This window comes from Dermochelys coriacea, chromosome 17, assembly GCF_009764565.3.
Source record: "Dermochelys coriacea isolate rDerCor1 chromosome 17, rDerCor1.pri.v4, whole genome shotgun sequence".
Lineage (NCBI taxonomy): Eukaryota > Metazoa > Chordata > Testudines > Dermochelyidae > Dermochelys > Dermochelys coriacea.
Genome location: NC_050084.1, coordinates 9,292,002 through 9,310,908, shown reverse-complemented (window position 1 = coordinate 9,310,908; position 18,907 = coordinate 9,292,002). Strand labels below are relative to the sequence as shown.

General features: G+C 39.3%; 2 protein-coding genes across 2 annotated transcripts in view; one reads left to right on the top strand and one right to left on the bottom strand.

The window, feature by feature from the left end:
• NF1 (neurofibromin 1) overlaps positions 1-18,907 on the top strand; it is a 169,391-nt gene that overhangs the window by 115,162 nt on the left and 35,322 nt on the right. Inside the window, 7 exon segments of the mRNA XM_038375337.2 lie at positions 8,677-9,109; positions 9,339-9,679; positions 11,875-12,077; positions 13,205-13,345; positions 13,348-13,397; positions 16,382-16,522; positions 16,729-17,008. Coding sequence (XP_038231265.1) covers positions 8,677-9,109; positions 9,339-9,679; positions 11,875-12,077; positions 13,205-13,345; positions 13,348-13,397; positions 16,382-16,522; positions 16,729-17,008 — 1,589 coding nt within the window.
• Positions 1,356-3,207, bottom strand: EVI2A (ecotropic viral integration site 2A). The gene is given in 9 exon segments (XM_038375339.2): positions 1,356-2,582; positions 2,584-2,639; positions 2,642-2,703; positions 2,705-2,759; positions 2,762-2,794; positions 2,797-2,926; positions 2,928-3,145; positions 3,148-3,183; positions 3,186-3,207. Coding segments are annotated over 9 exon segments (762 nt in total). The 3' UTR covers positions 1,356-2,432.

Sequence of the window (18,907 nt, the reverse complement as noted above, 5' to 3'; positions counted from 1 at the left end):
CTGCATATCATTTCATTTACAGAACTGGAGAATTTGTCCTTGTTGAAAATAACTTTTTAGGTAGCTCCTCTAAGGCATCTTTTAATATCTGTCTCATAAATTTTTTTTTGCAAGACTTCATATTTTCTCAGAATTTTGTTTTAAACACACAGGAAAAATATGATAACTTACCTGTAAGCAAGCTACTAATGTACCTGAATCACTGTGCCACCCAGGAAATCCTCATGTTTTTTCTAATTACTTTAGAGTGTGTCTGACCTAATATTACAGGTATTTTGATTCCAAGCTGTCTGGGGGCAGGGATAATTATTTGCTGTGTTTCTACAGTGCCTAGCACAATGGCTAAGTAACCTGGGTGAGGCCTCTATGTCCTGTCCCAATACAGATGTTTAATTGCTATATGTCCATCCATGTTTCTGGAAGGAGGAAATTTTTCCTTAGCAATATCTCTTCTCTTGTGGCAATACAAATATTAATCAGTTGGGAGCACATATTTTGAAGAAGTGTGACTTAAATGTTTTATCACATATCTGTGCATGTATGATTAGTGAAATTGAGCATCTTGATATATACAAATGTTGCATTATTGTGCCCAGTGACTAACTTCCATTTTACAAGCTGAAGTGCCCTGCTAACACAATTGTAGATTGTTGTAGCTTAATATGCAGAGCAACAAAGAAAATGTTTGAGTAGCACCCATGTTAGTCTGTATTCGCAAAAAGAAAAGGAGTACTTGTGGCACCTTAGAGACTAACAAATTTATTAGAGCATAAGCTTTCGTGAGCTACAGCTCACTTCATCGGATGCAATGAAAATGTTGAAATTGCTAGTTTTGTTTTTTTTCAAGATCCCAAGAATTAACTGACGTATCTGTGAAGCAGTTCATCTGTGCTTAGGTATAGAAATAATGTGCACAAACAAGAAGTCTCTCCAGTTTCCTCAGGGTAGTAAATCTTTAGAATAGTGAAACCAGTTACAAACATTCATTCAAAAGACCAGCTTAGAGGAGCTAAAAGTTGAAGTGGTAGTGGTAGTTGAAGAAATCTTTAGGGATACATCATAGTAATGGTCTTATGTTAGAGTAGTTCTTGGTAGGTGGTCCTTAGTACGGGTTTCATTGTATTAATCGTCCGGATAAAGTCAGCTAGATGAAAGTAATAAAATTTCATCTTCATTCTTATAAACAAGCAAATCCACAACAAAAAAAAAACTACTTAAGTGCATTTCTTTTTCACTCTCCAGAGTGACGTAATTTTTCCCTTAGTAAACATTATGGAGAATTAATGTTCTAGAAGTTGTTTCCTACAATAGAAACACCATCTATTATATACCATAATTATGAATGAGTCAGCTTGTTTCAAAATCTATTGTACGTTTTTATTGGGGTTACCAAGTGAGAGTTTACTGCAACCAGTTACGTATTAAACAAGCTTTATATATTTTTGCACAAACTTAAAGCTCAGCAAATACAGTTGACTTTAATTAGTTTCAAAAGCAAGGTAGGCTTGTGTTATGGTTTTGAAAGAACAAGAGCAGAAATTGTAACTTTACTGTACAATATATTTGCTTTAAAGTTAGGTGCAACCAAACAAATGCCAGCACAAGTAACTGAAAATGCTAGTTTTTTAGAGATTGACTCACGCAACACTTAGTATATGGGTGCTCAAACTTCTTCACAATTCAGAGCATATCTTATTATAGAGTTAGTGTGAGGAAACACTTCCCATTCGTGGCCCTCTACTCCCATTTTTCATCATGCAACATCTCTCTAACAACTACAGCAGTTGCCTGCATGTTAGTTATTTTTAACTGTTTCTTAATATAATTAAGCAGATGGCAACAAGGAGGAGATAGCACCATGTGATCAGCCAGCTCTCTGCATACCTTCAGTGGTTAACAGACCACAATCTGAGAACCTCTGATTTACAAAAGTGTGCTTAGGAGCTCTTGAGATTCTGTTTGCAATATCAGTGGTCTCCTAACCTACTGGTTGTGGGTTGCACTGATTACATCAGAGAGAAATGAGCTTCATTTAAAATAAAAAAAAGTAATCATATACCCATAAATAGCACTCTGCGGATTCTATACCTACTAGGCTATTGGTCCATCCCCATGGCCTTTGTGGAGTTCCTTTTGCAGCCCTAATATCCTAAATATTTTGTTTCTTTATCCCCACTCAGCTCCATTGCCCCACCAATTTCTTTCAAAGCATAATGGAGAGGTCTCCCTTTAAAGGCAGGGTTACTGTTTCAAATGACTGAAAGGTTGGTTGCACACAAGTTGGGGTGCTCCTTCCTATGGAGCTGGTGTGCTACTGCCTAGAGTTCCCATTGTTATGCAGTGAAACCAATCAGGATGTGAACCTGGTTCTCCTGTATGGCACTATAATGTTACTTCAAGGCTGCAGTGTCATCTCGGTTAGGAATCTGAGCTTATTTAAATCTCACTATAAAATTGGTTATGGTGCTGTCACATGGTTTTGATGCATCTTCATTTTTCTGATTAGCTCTTCCCCTAGTGAGTTTCTCAGTTGTTTTCAACTGCATTTTTCTTTGAATTGTGTTAGCTGTCTCTGATATCAGGGTCTTGCATCATCAAGTCAGTCCCTGTTAGCTCTTTAGACTTCCTCTGCCATGTATTGATCCAGCTGGCCATAAATTGCTACTAACCAGAAAATCACCATTACTTCTGGCATACGCTTTCCTTCTTAAATCTTTTGAGATACGATACCTTATTTGCCATTACCACAGTTGACAGACATAGAATGTGCAAGCAAGAACAAGCATTGCTATTGTATGAAACAAATTGGTATCAGCAATTTATTCTTTTCTTCACAATTTTCAGTGTTTTGTTGTAATCTGGGTCTTGGTGGTGGTCAAAGCGTCTGAACTGCAGAAGTAAGATGAAAGCTAGGGGAAAATGTTGTAAGGTTCCTGACCAAATGTTGATGATTGAAAGGCGGCTGTCTGCATTTCAAAAGTAGTAGTTGACTCGGCATTGTAATCTGTGTCTTGCGTAATAAAATTTGTACTGGCTTCAGTGTACTCTGGTTTTCCACTTACGTTTTGGGTAGTGGTACCCAAGTAGCTCTCATTTGTGAACCAGGGATGGTCAGTGTAGTTTGCTCTGATTTGCAAGCACAATAAAAGATGGTCACAACAATGAAAGCAAAATGTGGGTTACGTGCCTTGTCAATTTCATGTTCATATGAGTAGCTATCTGTAAAAAATATAAAAATATAGTATTAGCTTAGTAATTGTATGCCTGTATTGATGTTGAAGGTTTGAATTGGAGCTCTGTTGAAATGTTAGGCAGATTCTGTATCTACAGTTAGACACTCTCTCTTTGCAGTAACTTGACTTCATGCATTTTGGGCATGTTATGAAGACGTAGCTACTTAAATTCCAAAACAGTAGTTGTTCCTGTGTTTGGTCTTCAGTATTATTGAACAGATTTCTACAGACTTAAGGGGGGAAAAAAAGAAAACTAAGAAAAGTACAGGGGAGGAAGGACATTTCAAATTATTGAGTGAGGTTTCATGGGCTGGTGCACATGACATAAGAGGCTGAGGGAACTGAGCTTGTTAGTGTGGCAGAAGAGAAGGGGGGAGATTTGATAGCAGCCTTCAACTACCTGCAGGGGGGTTCAAAAAAGGATGGAGCTGGGCGTTCTCATTGGTGGCAGATGACAGACAAGGAGCAATGGTCTCAAGTTGCAGTGGGGGAGGTTAGGTTGGATTTTAGGAAACACTATTTCACTAGGAGGTAGTGAAGCACGGGAATAAATTACCTAGGGAGGTGGTGGAATCTCCATCCTTAGAGGTTTTTAAGGCCTGGCTTGACAGGTCCTGGCTGGATTATTTAGTTGGTGTTGGTCCTGCTTTGAGCAGAGGGTGGACTGGATGACCTCCTGAGATCTCTTCCAACCCCTAATCTTCTATGATTCTATGTATGCAAATGAGTGAATACTGTCATAGCTCCTTCTCTTTAAAGCTTGAGCAAGTTGCACCTTGGAATCTATCAATTCTGCTTTTAGAAATGCAGGAGAAAACAATCTAAGGCCTAGTTCTCAAACTTTTTTTTTCCCACATACCACTAGAGAATTGCTGAGGATCTTGGTGGACCACTTATGATCTTTCCAGATGTTATACCGTTAGCCAACTATTATAAAGCACTTTTGATAAAAGCGCTATATAAAAAAAACCTTAATTAGGTTTTTGTTCTAACAGTAAAAGCACCCAACTCATATTTTTATATCCATGCTGTTCCCTTTCTAATGCGATGGATGTGCCCTTTCTCCTGCACCGCGCAAACCCCCCGAGCTGGGGGCTGGGAAGAAGGGCTCTCTTTCCCCAGCTGCAGACCTGAGCTGGGGAAAGTTGCCCTCTTTCTCTGGCTGCGCAGCCCTGCACATCCCAAATTCCCCCCACCCCTTTTCTCACCCCACTGCCCCCTCCCACCTAACCCTATTCCCCGAAGGCCACCACCTCACCTTACATGTGTGGGTTTTCCAGGGTCCCAGGCACCTAATTAGTAGAGCACCACCTGCATGGCTCCACTAATTAGGTGGGTGGCCCTCATTCTCTCGTGTGCGGCTGCTCAGGTGCACACCAAAGAGGGAGCTATCCGCAGACCACCTGAATGAGCTCAGCAGGCCATCAATGATGCGTGGACCACAGTTTGAGAACCTCTGATCTAAGGAATATTTATAAAACTCTGGTTCCCACCTCCTACTCTCCTGAATGAGTAATGAAGTAATTTTAAAGGGTGGGAAATGTAGCCATGTTTAAAAACAAAACAAAAAAAAAATCAAGTTTACACGCTCTTAAAGTGACAGCAGTAAGTTACTGTATCCGCTCATATTAATCCATTAAAGACTGAATGCAGCTGCCAAGACATCTTTTTTTAGTAAATTTCAGCAAACTGATGTCTCTTTTTGAATTTACGGTATTTTTATTGATTTAACTGATTCTAAGAGCATCTAAAGAAGAATTGTGCCCTTTTTCTATAATCTTGATGTATGGATGTTAGCAGTGCAGGAAGCATTCCTATTTGCGTGAATATAAGCTGCATTTATTTTAATTCTTAATTACAATTGGACAAAATTTGAACCAGCATGGAAGGCGGTCATGGCTGCCGGAAGTGGATTGATGTTTGTAACGCAGCAGTGCAACATGTCCCAGCTTGGACAGTGTCACTGTTGCTTTCATATCAGTTACATAGATAAAGAGAAAACATCTATAGTAGTGCGAAACAAAGGTATTTACAGTATAGTCTATTTCTTGTGAATGAGTTGGGGATTGGAAATAGGATGAATAAGGAAAGTGATCTGGAAATTTCTGACACTAAGATATAGTAGTAATAGCATCACTAAAATGCAAAAATGTTTCACTGAAATAGTGAGAGATGGTGCAGATCACATTGTTACCAAACTGCATGTTTCCATTCCGTAATTTGCACAGTATCCAATTTGTGCGTCTTCAGCCAATGAGAAATTTGGTCCAAGAATACGGCTGCTCCCCTCCCAGTATACCTCCTATAAAGACTGTCGACTCTTAAAAATTAATAACTACATAAATAAGCAGGTAATGCGCCATGCCTAATCTTAGTGTGCTCTGGTATTGTGTCTTTCCATTCTTTTTTCCCCATATGTAGGTTTTGGGGGTTTTTTTGTCTATCTGTTGTAGCCTGGGTCTTATTCCTTCACGAAGCTGATCTCCAGCAGGCTTCTGACCTTGTATAGAGCTCTTTGCAAGATTGAAGGCCTTACATTATAAATTGTTTGGGGCATGCAGGGACTTTCCAATATGTGGTTCTACAGTCCTTAGCAAAATGGGATCCACCCAGTCTTGATTGGAATACTTAAATTCTACCAACATACAAAAATAATAATGAAAGCATGAAAATTAACGTGATCTTTTTTGGATTGCAGCATTTGCAACCCTTTGATACACTGCTGATTTTGTGTCAGTGATGTAATTTCTTCCAGATTGAATACTTGAGAAAGATATCTGAAATTAGAGGTGATCATCCTTATTATTACCTAGTTTACCTTTTTACTTGTGAATATTTCAAATTGCACAATTTTATTCAAGTATTGCATAGTATGTTCTGTTTAAATTGGAATGACTAAATATTATGACTGTTCACAAATGTGTATTTAAACTACTGCTTTACAGATTATTCTGCTGAACAAAATACCTTTTCTTCCACTCAAACAAAGCATCTTAGAAAAGATCTATTTACTTTTTAATTATAGTCAAAAGTTGTAACATAACTACCATAGTACCTAATGCGTTGAATCACAGATGTGTAGAAAAGTGAACTTGCTAAAGGATTTTTGGCATCTTTGCAGAAGCTGAATAGTGATGTCCTTTAGAGATGCCAGGGTCCTCCAGAAAGTGAGGGAAGTGAGGACTTAATATTCCTGGTATGTCTACTGTAAAAAAAACAAAAAAACAAACAAAAAAAACCAAAAAAACCCACCACATACACATTAAGTTGGAGTCTAGCTTCATGCATCATGAAGCAGTAAAGGGCACAAATGTTGTTTTCTATGCAGTTCATATTTAAGTTAAAATTAGACTTAGTTCTGAGGTAAGGACTTCCTCCTTTTCAAACTGAGCTGAAAACTAGCTTGTCAATAAGCTGCAGGCAAGGTAAGGTTTTTATCTCAAAATGGTTTTGATTGTTTGTAGAATGCCTTGTAACGTGGCAAAAAAGTAGAAGGAGAAAGCTGAAGTAAAACATGTAAATTATTCCCTAGTAGAATGGACTACCCTTTTTAGGTATTTTGAGCCATTTGAGATGGGTCTGTCCCATACTGTTCCATTTGATATTGTAATGGAAGTATCTCAAACACCTAATGTTTCCATTACACAATTGCAACGGTGCTTCTGCATACTTCCACTGACAATACAATGAGCCCACTGTTAATTGTAGTGTTCCAGACCAGATGCACCGTTAAAAATAAATAAACTTTGTTGACAAAATGTTAATGGTTTTATTTAAAGTCACAAAAGCAAAGGACTTGATCATTAAAGGTTATCTTTCTCTTCAATTTACCCCTTCGTGCTTAGCTATAGATAGGATCTTCCGTTAGTATATAATAAGATCTACAATACATAGCACAATGGGGCTAACTAGTGACTGACACTCTTAATGCTTTCTTCAGACTCTGAAGTATAAACTCCCTTTAACATAGTATAACATCTGTATTTTTAGTAAGTTTCCTGTATTCAAGCTAAATAGACTGGTTGGGAAAAGATAGTATTTCACTTCTTGATCACAGTTGTCAGAGGTATTGTATTGACTTGTGTGAAGTTTTGTAAAAACATTTTTTGCATTACAACTTTCTACAAATTCTAACAAACTCAAAAGCAAAGTGTAAGAAAGCAAATATGGACCTACCTTGCCAGAAGTATGGTCAAAATCAGAGTTGAATTTCAGATTATTCTATTACTTAACCACGCAGTTTCTTGATCTTTTTCTTGGGATGCAACCGCCAGCAATATAAAACAAATGGACTAGAAGATGGTGATTTATTTTTTTAAGTGAATCTAACTAAAATATGTAGTTGTATTTCCTCACTCAAAAAACTAAACCACAGAGATGACACACTTCCTTTCCACTGCAGCTCTACCATGACATGTTAGAAAGGGGAAGAAAGCACCAATTTGCTCAAATTAGCTCTCAAAATGACAGGAAGTGCAATAGAAAAAAAATTTCTGTCCTTAGGGCAGAGACTCTCTACTTGCTGCACCATATATGTTTACCTTTATGCCAGATTATTTCTCCTACGTGTTATATAAAAACGGTGTCTCCAATGCAATCAGTATTGGTTTAACTTTTATTTTTATTGCATGTATTTGTGTGAATTCTGTCTTTACAGAATCTCCAGCTTTGCTAGAAGAGTCCAGGTAATGGTAGCACAGAGATGCTGGAGGCATATAGAAGTGTCTCAGATTTCCACACGCTACTGTGGAGTTTGACTATAATTTGGGTTAATGATACCTAGTAAAATTATACCTGCCATGTTAAAAATCTTCTGGATTAATTTTGAAATGTGACTGTCCTTCTCAAGATGCAGAGCAGCTTTATTTAAAACTACACAAATCAGAAACTGCCTTAAATTATCTGAAAGATTTAGTTGTTTTCAGAAAATCATATTTATACTAGTCATTTGGCCACTCTTACATCCAATTAGACAGTTGGATGCCAAGTTTCAACCTACAGCAAATGCAGTGTGTGAGTTACAAACCCTTCAAAGGAGGAATGGTAATGGAAGTGCCTGCAGATGCTTAATTAGGGCAGCGTCACTATTCTAAATTACCTTTTTTATTTTTCAACACGGGTGTAATTTGCAAGTGTGGAAAAGTGTATACATTGGAGTTTGATGAGGAATCCTTGCTGAGATAATGTTGCCCCTTTACTTTGTAGAGAGAGAATCTAAACTCCATTATCCAATATGATGGATGAGCTACAGCTTAATGGTAATGGATGCTATTTGCCTATTGCCTACATGGTCTCTGCAGATCCAGTACAATTGTTTTGGAATATCTGGAGTTGGTATAGGATTACATGCAAGCTAAATCTTTTTTTTTTTTTCTTTTCCCCCTACTGTAACCAAGAGAAATCATGGAACAACATGTGAAATGTTTTTTCTTATTTTTCTTAGGTTCAAAACAGGTCAGATCAATGGTGATTTATTGATATACCATGTTCTTCTAACCTTGAAGCCATACTATGCTAAGCCATATGAGATTGTAGTGGACCTCACTCACGCCGGGCCCAGCAATCGCTTTAAAACAGACTTCCTTTCCAAGTGGTTTGTAGTTTTTCCAGGCTTCGCTTATGAAAATGTCTCAGCAGTTTATATTTACAATTGCAACTCTTGGGTCAGGGAATACACCAAATACCACGAGAGGCTTCTGACAGGCCTGAAAGGCAGCAAAAGGCTTATTTTCATAGACTCTCCTGGGAAATTGGCAGAACACATTGAACATGATCAGCAGAAACTTCCAGCTGCTACCTTGGCTTTGGAAGAAGACTTGAAAGTATTCCACAATGCTCTCAAACTGGCCCACAAAGACACCAAAGTTTCTATTAAAGTAAGTCTCATTTAACACCCTTCCTATCAATTGCTAGTATAATCTGGCATTATAGACCTGCATGCTATTTTACTGTCATTCGTCTTAATAAATCAGACCAATATTCACTTGTTTGTCATTCAGATTTCAGCTACTCATCCTCGTCTTTAAAAAGTGGTGATAACAGATCTTGTTCATTCTTCATATTCTTAGCTACAGCTACTAAATTATACTTTCTTTCCTTTCTAAGGTTGGGTCTACCGCTGTGCAGGTAACATCAGCAGATCGAACAAGAGTCCTGGGACAGACGGTGTTTCTAAATGACATTTACTATGCCTCTGAGATTGAGGAGATATGTCTAGTTGATGAGAATCAGTTCACCTTAACCATTGCCAACCAAGGCACACCACTCACCTTCATGCACCAGGAGTGCGAAGCCATCGTGCAGTCCATCATTCACATACGGACTCGATGGGAGCTATCACAACCAGACTCCATCCCACAACATACTAAAATCCGCCCTAAGGATGTCCCTGGAACACTACTGAATATAGCATTGCTTAACCTGGGAAGCTCAGACCCTAGTTTACGGTAGAGATCTCTTAACCCTTATCTTGACCCAAATGTGTGCTAATTTATTTCTAAGGTTGCCCCATTAGTAAGTGTTTTACAGCAAACATAATTATTCTTTCACCAAAGTTTCACAAACTTGAAATGTATCTAAAAGTAACATTGATATTTCCCAAAGATCAATACTCCATGGTGGGAAAATGAAGCGTAAATTATACTAGGTTAACTGTAAAAGTTTTGGCAGTCTTAATTCTTATTCTGAAAAATCTCTTTATTGTAAAAAAAAAATTTCAATTTTGAAGGATGAGATTGCTTAACAAAATATCATATGGTTGTTTACATGCCAGTTCACTTTACTTATCTCATTCAAAAACTCTTCACATCTTTCTCCTGGCTTTGTTTCTAAAAACATAAACTAGAATTCAGTCTTGGGGCACTAGTGGCTGTTTTGCAGCTAGAAAGCAGAATAAACAATAGGAAGATACATAGAGCTGGCTGGAAACTTTCCAACTGAGCATTCTTCCAGTGGAAGAGGTAGGTTCATTTAAATCAAAATGTTCTATGGAAACATCCCTGTCTGAGAGAAACGAGATAGGTTTCCTATGGAACCCTGCTTGCCGGGCAGCTTTCTGTCACAAGCCTACCTGGTTTCTTGCCAGGTTAGTCACCTGGCAGTCTGACAAGGCGCTGAGAGTCTGGGAGCTTCCTGGCTCTCAGCAGCCCACAAGGCCTGGCTTCCAAGCTCCCCAGCATCTCTGCAATCTGCTGACAGGGAGCCTAGAAGCCCTAGATCTCTGGCAGCCCTCCAGAAAAGCTGCCTCAAAGCCGAGGCCTCCAGGGTCCCTGGCTCCAACCTGCCAGGTAGACTACCTCAGAAGCGGGGCTTTCAGGCTCCCAGCTGCTTGGAATCCCCAGCTTCCAGGTTCCCCAGAGTGCATGATTTTTGGGAGGACCTCAAACATTTCAAAAAGGTCTGTGAATTTGGAATTCCTGTTCTGTGGGAAATTAAAAAATTTCAGTTTTTCAGTTTTGGAAAGAATATTTTTTTGACATTTCAGAATTTATAATGGGAATTCCAGTTCCTAGCCAGCTCTGTATATGTGTATGTACCTATATAGACACATGCCATTTAATTTTTATAGGCTATGTTGTTCTCTGTGGGAATAAGGTGACACTATTTCCTGCACTCATTTTAATGCATAGGAGAATTCTAGAGTTGCCTTATTGCGATTACTGTGTAAAATGTCCCTGTGTAAGACGCAAGCACTTCAGTGTTACATGTGCAATATTTAAGGAGAGATTTTCCGAGGATGAACTGGTTTTAGTTACAATCTCAAAAATACCTAAATTCAAATGTACACATTGATTTTATATGGGTCTGAAAAAAAACCTGGGTCAGGTTTTTGCTTGATAGCCCTTTGGTAGCCCCCTTCTCTTCCTTCCTCCCTCCCCCCTTGGTATCATTCTAATCTGTTTCATCCAAGAGTAGCTAGACATGGGGCCCTTCAGTGATGCTCTTTCAATTTGTCAGAGAGGGTTATTGGGAGAAGGAGCTTAGGCCCTAGCCCTGAGCCCCCTCCCACATCAACTCCTCATCCCCAGCCCAACCCCACCCCAGAGCCCTCATCCCCCCCCCAATACTCTGCCCCAGCCATGAGCCCCCTCCTGTACCATGAACCCCTGCACCCAAAACCCCTCAGCCCCCCAATCCTCTGCCCCAACCCTGAGCCCCTTCCTGCACCATGAACTCCTGTACCCAAAACCCCTCATCCCCAGCCAGAGCCCTCAGCCCTCCACACCCCAATCCTCTGCCCTACCCCTGAGCCCCTCCCAAACCCCTCATCCCCAGCCCCACCCCAGAGCCCTCACCCCCAGCCAGAGCCTTCATCCCCCCACCCTACATGGTGCAATATAGGGACACTGTTAAACGCTTACTGTTCCCAGTCCATTTTTACATTATTTAAAAAAATATATATCAGCTTACAAGGCAGTATGTGGGTGGGGGATGGGGGGAGTGGGAGGAGGACTTGAACCTGTTCTGGGCACCATCAAAATTATACAAACCTGCTGCCCCTGTTGGCATGGCAACACTAGACTGAATTTTAAGAGACATTAATACCACTCTTGTACTGTTTTTAATGGAATTATTTATTGTGTACACATTTTTAGAGGCATAGGAAAAAAATTTAAATTGCATCACTTATGTTTTGTTGCAGGTCTGCTGCCTATAATCTTCTGTGTGCCTTAACTTGTACCTTTAATTTAAAGATTGAGGGCCAGTTACTGGAGACTTCAGGTCTGTGTATCCCTGCCAACAACACCCTTTTTATTGTGTCAATTAGTAAGACTCTGGCAGCTAATGAGCCACACCTTACCTTAGAGTTTTTGGAAGAGTGTATTTCTGGATTTAGCAAATCTAGTAAGTAGCATTCATTTTCTCTAACGCTACCACTGAGTTTGAAATGGTTCAAGCTTTTCAGCTCTGTTATAGAGTTAATAAATGTTCTCATGTTATTGAGTCAGTCCATTAGCACAGTAGGCTTCAATTAGAAATGCAGCCTAAAGCATCTGCAGGTGCTTTTCAAGTTTAGGCATTATATCTGTGACCTAATCAGCAAGTGGTGAAGTGCTCTGGAACCAAGCAGTGTCAAGATACAGACTGGAATCTGCTCATATGGAGAACATTGTAAAGACAAGATTACCTCCTTCACAGAACTGTTTGAACAGTGCCTTCTTTTTTATAGAATAATGTCTAAAACATTCTTTAGACTTTTTGATATTAACATAAGACAAATTGTACAAGTGGTTTACCATGATAATGCTTGTTAGGTAACATCTTACTGTATATTAGCTCTTCCACATCACTTCTGAAAGTTGTGTACAGTGATTATCTTGGTGAGGGTTACTTTAGTGTCACAAATTCACCAGAAATAAACACAAATCACAATCGGAGTTCCATGTTGGTGATAAACTCTGAAGTCTAGAAAATATATGCCCAAAAGATATGTAGGATCTTTCCTCTACACACATTGTTAATAATCTAAAAGAGACACAAAGAATTTGAATTCTAATCCAGGGTCTGATTCTCTCTGTAACCTTGGCTGAGTCTTGGAACATAGCTGCCTTTCTTTCCTCGTGTAAAATAGGGATTATATCTACTTCAAGAGGGTGTTGAAGATTAATGTTTTGAAAGTACATTGCAGATGAAAAGTACTATGTAAATTCTAAATATTAATAGTGTTTATGAGCTTTGAGCCCCTTTCTCTTACATCTCTTCAGCATGAATTAAGATGTCACTCTTCTTTCCAGCTTCCTAAAGATGTATGTTGTGGATGTCACTAGAACAGTATGTTTCTTTTTAAAGCTTTGCCTTTTACACACTAATCCTACTTCCGATCTTTTACAATTTTTTTGGTCTAGGTACGTAGACTTTATTTTTGGACAATAAAATTGTAAAGAAAAGTGTGCTTGCAAATAATTCTGCGCATGCAAAGAGAGAGACCATCAATGGCCTTCTTTTACAATAACATTAATTTTTGATTTCAGGTATTGAACTGAAACACCTTTGCCTGGAATATATGACTCCCTGGTTGTCAAATCTGGTCCGATTCTGTAAACACAATGATGATGCTAAACGCCAGCGAGTCACAGCTATTCTTGATAAGCTTATAACGATGACAATAAATGAGAACAGATGTATCCTTCCATTCAAGCAAAGATATGGGGGAGTCTTGGACAGGTACTGACCTCATAAATTCATTATCGCCTTTAACAGCAAAGTGTAAATGAGATATAGGTTATAATCCACAACACACACACATACACCCCCTTCTTTTTGTTGTATGATTGCATGGGTGTCAATGGACCACTTGCCTTGAATGGTCCTTTGAATATGTGTTAACTGCTTTGTTTAACAATCTCTTCCGCCTTGTGTTTAGCTGTGACACACTGGTCTGGTCTACTCTACAGAGTTAGATCAATGTAAGCTGCCTGCACTACAGTGTTGCTCCTGCCAATGTAAGTCACCTACTACACCGACCTAATAACTCCATTTCCACGAGAGATGTAGCACTTAGGTCAATGCAGTGTTAGTGTAGATACTGCGTCAACTGTTCCAGCTCTCAGCCCCGGTGGCTGACAGCCAGAGCTCCACCGGCTGGACCTCCAGCTGTCAGTGCATCACAATGCCACACACTGATAATTAAATCGGTGCAAGCGCTCCTAATGAGGACGCGTGCCACCGACAGAAGGCACTAGTGTGGACATGCCAAACTGCAGTGGCTGTAGGTCAGTGTAACTTAAGTTGACTTGATTTTGTAGTGTAGACTTGCCTGAAGTGTCTACACTTAAATTTTGCTCCCCGCAATTTAACTGCCCCACTATGCCGACTTAATAAGTCCACCTCCGCGCACAGCATAAAATCAAGGTCAATGTAGTTGGGCTGATGCAATGTCAGTGTAGACGCTGCATTGCTTATGTCGACTGTTACTGGCTTTCAAGAGCCATCCCATAATGCCCCACACTAACAATGCAATTGATAAAAGCGATCCTAATGAGGATGTGCACTGCTGACACAAGGAGCAAAGTGTAGACACGCACAAGTGATGTAATGACAGGTTTCAGAGTAGCAGCCGTGTTAGTCTGTATTCGCAAAAAGAATAGGAGTACCCGTGGCACCTTAGAGACTAACAGATTTATTAGAGCATAAGCTTTCGTGAGCTACAGCTCACTTCATGAAGTGAGCTGTAGCTCACGAAAGCTTATGCTCTAATAAATCGTTAGTCTCTAAGGTGCCACGGGTACTCCTATTCTTTTTACAAGTGATGTAATGACTGTGGTAACTGTATGCCAGTGTAAGTTAGGTCAAGTTAATTTTATAGTTAGATGTGGCCTCTGAGTACCTTTCCCAGACCAGCAGAAGAGCTCTGTGTAGCTTGAAAGTTTTTCACCAACAGAAGTTGGTCCAATAAAGATATTACCTCACCCACCTTGTTTTTTTAATATCATGGGACTAACATGGCTACAATAATACTGCAAACAGGCATTCTACAGTCATTTAATATTAGTGCCAAAACAGTTTTCTTCTTTTAACAGCACTTCAGTATATTAACCGTGTATGTTGATTGCAGCACACACAACTTCTCATGAAGTTTCCTATTAACATTAAATATTGAGCTCTGGCTTTTAATAACACATTCCTGCCTTCTACAGAAACTTGAAAATTCAGGAAGTATCTTTGTATGCAGTGTTGTTGTAGCCCAGACCTGAAGATCATCTTTGGATAAGCTTGAAAGCTCTCTCACCAACAAAAGTTGGTCCAATAAAAAATATTCTCATCCACCTTGTCTAGGAAATATCTTTGGCATTCCTGTTATAACCATAATAGTTGCATGGATACTTCAAGAGCGGGCATAAAAGCTCTTTGTTTAAACCAACAAAATTGAACACGTTCCATAATATGTTAATATGGGCAAATAGTATGACAGCTCCTCTCCTCTAACCTAATTAGGAATTAAGCTCAAAAGTCTGTTCCCAGAAGAGAAATTGGAGGAGAGGAAAAATGGCTTTCAGAGGTATGCCATTAATAAGGAAAGTTTCAATTAAAAAAACAGCTTCACTCGCTGTGAGGATGTCTGCTTGTTTGCTTGACTGACTTGACCTCCTACTGGCTGACATGAACTCCTTTTAGTTATACTCCTTCCCTTTTTCCCCTTCTCATGCTCTTTTTTTAGTCCTGTCACCACATGATGTTGCAACACAGTTGCAACCAAATTACTTCGAGACGCATGGTAACTGCCACCAAAATTGGTGAGCTGCCTCTCCTGTTTGATCGACTTCAGTCACTAAAAAATAGTATAGTTTGCAACCCTGGACCATATCAGTAAGAGTCTCATTTATATTATGCCATTGCCAATATGAAAGTCAATTATCAGGCAAACATGGAGAATACAGAATTAAGGGGTGAAATCTTGGCTTCTTTGAAGTCAGTGGGAGTTTTGCCATTGAATTCTATGGAGCCAAGATTTTATCCAAGTTCTTAAATGGTGAAAACTACAATGGATTGAAACCAGCAGTCAAACACTGTATGTGGCCTAATTCAATCGTTAGTACTATTTGTCTGGATAGTTAGGGGAAACATTCTCTGCATTGCTGACTGGTATATCTGTATTAAATACATAGCTTTCTCACAGCCTAAAGAATCTTGCAAGATGTCAGTACCGTTTTATTGATAGCTAAGGCCACGTCTGGCTAATACTTTAGGCAATACCTTACATAAACAATAAGATCTCTTCTTGCTTTTTAAAAAGAAAACAGATTTACTATACCTTAAAAATCCCAGTGCGTAGTTTCCAAATTGTTGCTCTAAATACTAGTTATCTAACATCTTAGATTCAAATGGCAACTAGAAAACGATGCCAACTAAGTCCTCACAATCTAACTACACAGTTGTAAAGCGCACACACTTAAAATGTATTTACATTCGTAATAAAACTTGGGAGGGGTTCATCTTAATTCAGATGTAACAATGTAAACATGTTAAATTAAGCATGGTTATCTTTGCTGAAAAATCACTGAAACTGGTGCTGTAATTTACACCACATATATTCAAGTAATAAAACTAAGTGGTTACTTGTCTAGTAGGCTGCTTAATTCAGATTGTTACACGTGAATTTCATGTAACTGACGTTAACAAGCAAATGGTTATTTATTGTTCTCCAATAGATAACAGATCTACTTGATGTAGTGCTGGACAGTTTCATCAAAACTAGTGCCACAGGGGGCTTGGGATCCATAAAAGCTGAGGTTATGGCAGACACAGCTGTAGCATTGGCTTCTGGAAATGTGAAATTGGTTTCAAGCAAAGTGAGTGGTTTCCGTTCCTTAACTTACCTTTAAGTCAGTCCATAATTTGACACTGCTCTTTGGTACCAACTCTAAACAGTGGTACGATAGTATTTTAAAATGTGTTCTTAATGGAAACATTTTAAAGTTTAATTGTAATAGTGTTTGAGTGAAACTTTGAGCCCTATTTTTGCTTTAACTAAAAGAAAATGTTTGCTCCCTTTCAGGTAATAGGGAGGATGTGCAAAATAATCGACAAGACTTGTCTGTCTCCAACTCCTACATTAGAGCAACACCTGATGTGGGATGATATTGCCATTCTAGCACGTTACATGCTGATGCTCTCCTTTAACAATTCTCTTGATGTGGCAGCACATCTCCCCTACCTCTTCCATGTAGTTACTTTGTTGGTGGCCACTGGTCCTCTTTCCCTTAGAGCTTCCACACATGGCCTGGTCATCAACATCATTCATTCTCTGTGCACTTGTTCACAACTTCACTTTAGCGGTAAGTTCTTACGAAATACTATATTAAGTTGATCACTCATTAGTTTACTTTGATTTAGCAAGCGTCTCCCTGACCTGTTCCCATCCCATTCTCCCCCACTGTCATTTCTATGAAGCTACTGTATCTGAGGGCAGTCTATACTACGGGGTTAAGTCGACCTAAGTTATGCAACTCCAGCTATGTGAATAACGTAGCTGGAATCGACTTAACTTAGTCGACTTATTGCGGTGTCTACACCGTGCTGGGTCAATGGGAGAAACTCTCCCATCAACTTACCTTATGCTTCTCATTCTGGTGGAGTACCAGAGGTGATGGGAGAGCAATCGGTGGTCGATTTAGTGGGTCTTTACTAGACGCACTAAATTGACTCCCAGTGGATTGATCACTACATTCTAGATCCACAGTAAGTGGAAACAAGCCATGAGACAACAGGTGGCACTGCGGTGATGTATTTTCACACCATTAGTAAAGGTGAACTCGAGTTCAGTACTAGATCACCATTGAGGCCAGAGCTTTCTTGTGCTTGATCCAGTATGGCCAATGGCTACAGTGGAGTGGTAGAAATGTATCACCTGTGATGGTCATAAATTTGGAGAACTTACAATAAGAGACAATATTTCCAACTCATTTAACAATAGTTAATTATAGGATAACAATAGGGTGGCTGAGATGGATAGTTGAAACAAAAGTGAGTCATTTAATCAATCTTTAATCTTTATCGCTCACAAATAGCCATCTTCTGTAACACTAAAGTTTTGTTTCTCTTCTGGGGTTTTGAAAGTGGTGTGTTGCTGTTCAGCTTTGTGAGAGATCGCTGCATGGGTATATGGCTAGAATGAATGAGGATTGGGCTGAAAACTGATTAGCTGATTTAGGACAGATCTTCAATGTAAATAATGACTAAAGGGAGTGGCTTGTTTGGAAAAGGGGTGAGGTGGACACATTATCGACAAGGATTTTCATTATGTAGATGAAGAGGAAACTGTCTCTGTGCTCTAATTGGCTGAAATTCTTCTGTTGAATAGATGTATAGAATACCAGGTAACCAAAATGTCACTTGTGTAAGACTATTGTGAAACTAAAAGAGGATACCTTACATGCTGTTATATTTTTGCTGTTTTTCAATGATCCAAAGATAAAACTTACCGTGAGAACCAATAGAGTTAAAACCGACTAGCAAGTATGTCTTCATAGCATCTTATCACAAAAGTGGAGGCAGGAAAGCATGTTAAGGAACCTTAACACTTATAATACTTTGCGCGCACACACACACACACACACCACAATAGTGCCATTATCCAAGAATCTGAAAGCGCGTTGTATATTAATTAAGCCTCACAACAGCCCAGAGATATAGGTAGGTATCTCTAGTTTACTGATGGGTGAACTGAGGCATAGTGAAGTTAAAGACCAGATTTACAGAAGTGTTGAGCACCCACAACAGGGATTTGCAAAAGAGTTCAGTTTCCATTTAGACTTTAAAATGAAGTGGCCAGATTTTCAAAAATGCTCAGAACCTTACAGCTCCCATTCAGAAAATCGGGGCCTAAATGACCAGAATAGAACTCAGCAGGACTACCTTCCAATACCGGTTGTTAACTGTTGAACCAGGTGTTCTCTACCATTTTCATTCTGTGGCCCACCTCAGAGAGAGAGCTTGTGGAACCACCTCCCCTGACCAAATTCCCTCAATTCCCTACTGCTTGTTTTTTCAAACCATTTAATTCTCCTGACTACATTTTGAGAATCAGTACACTGGGCCACACACAGTGGCATAAATACAGGCCAATAGCATGTAAAACAGTATTAAAACAGGCAAAACGGTACACAATATCTCTTCTTCTCCCTCTCCCTACCCCCCTTTGAAGGTGGTCCACTTCCTAAAATACATGCTTACAC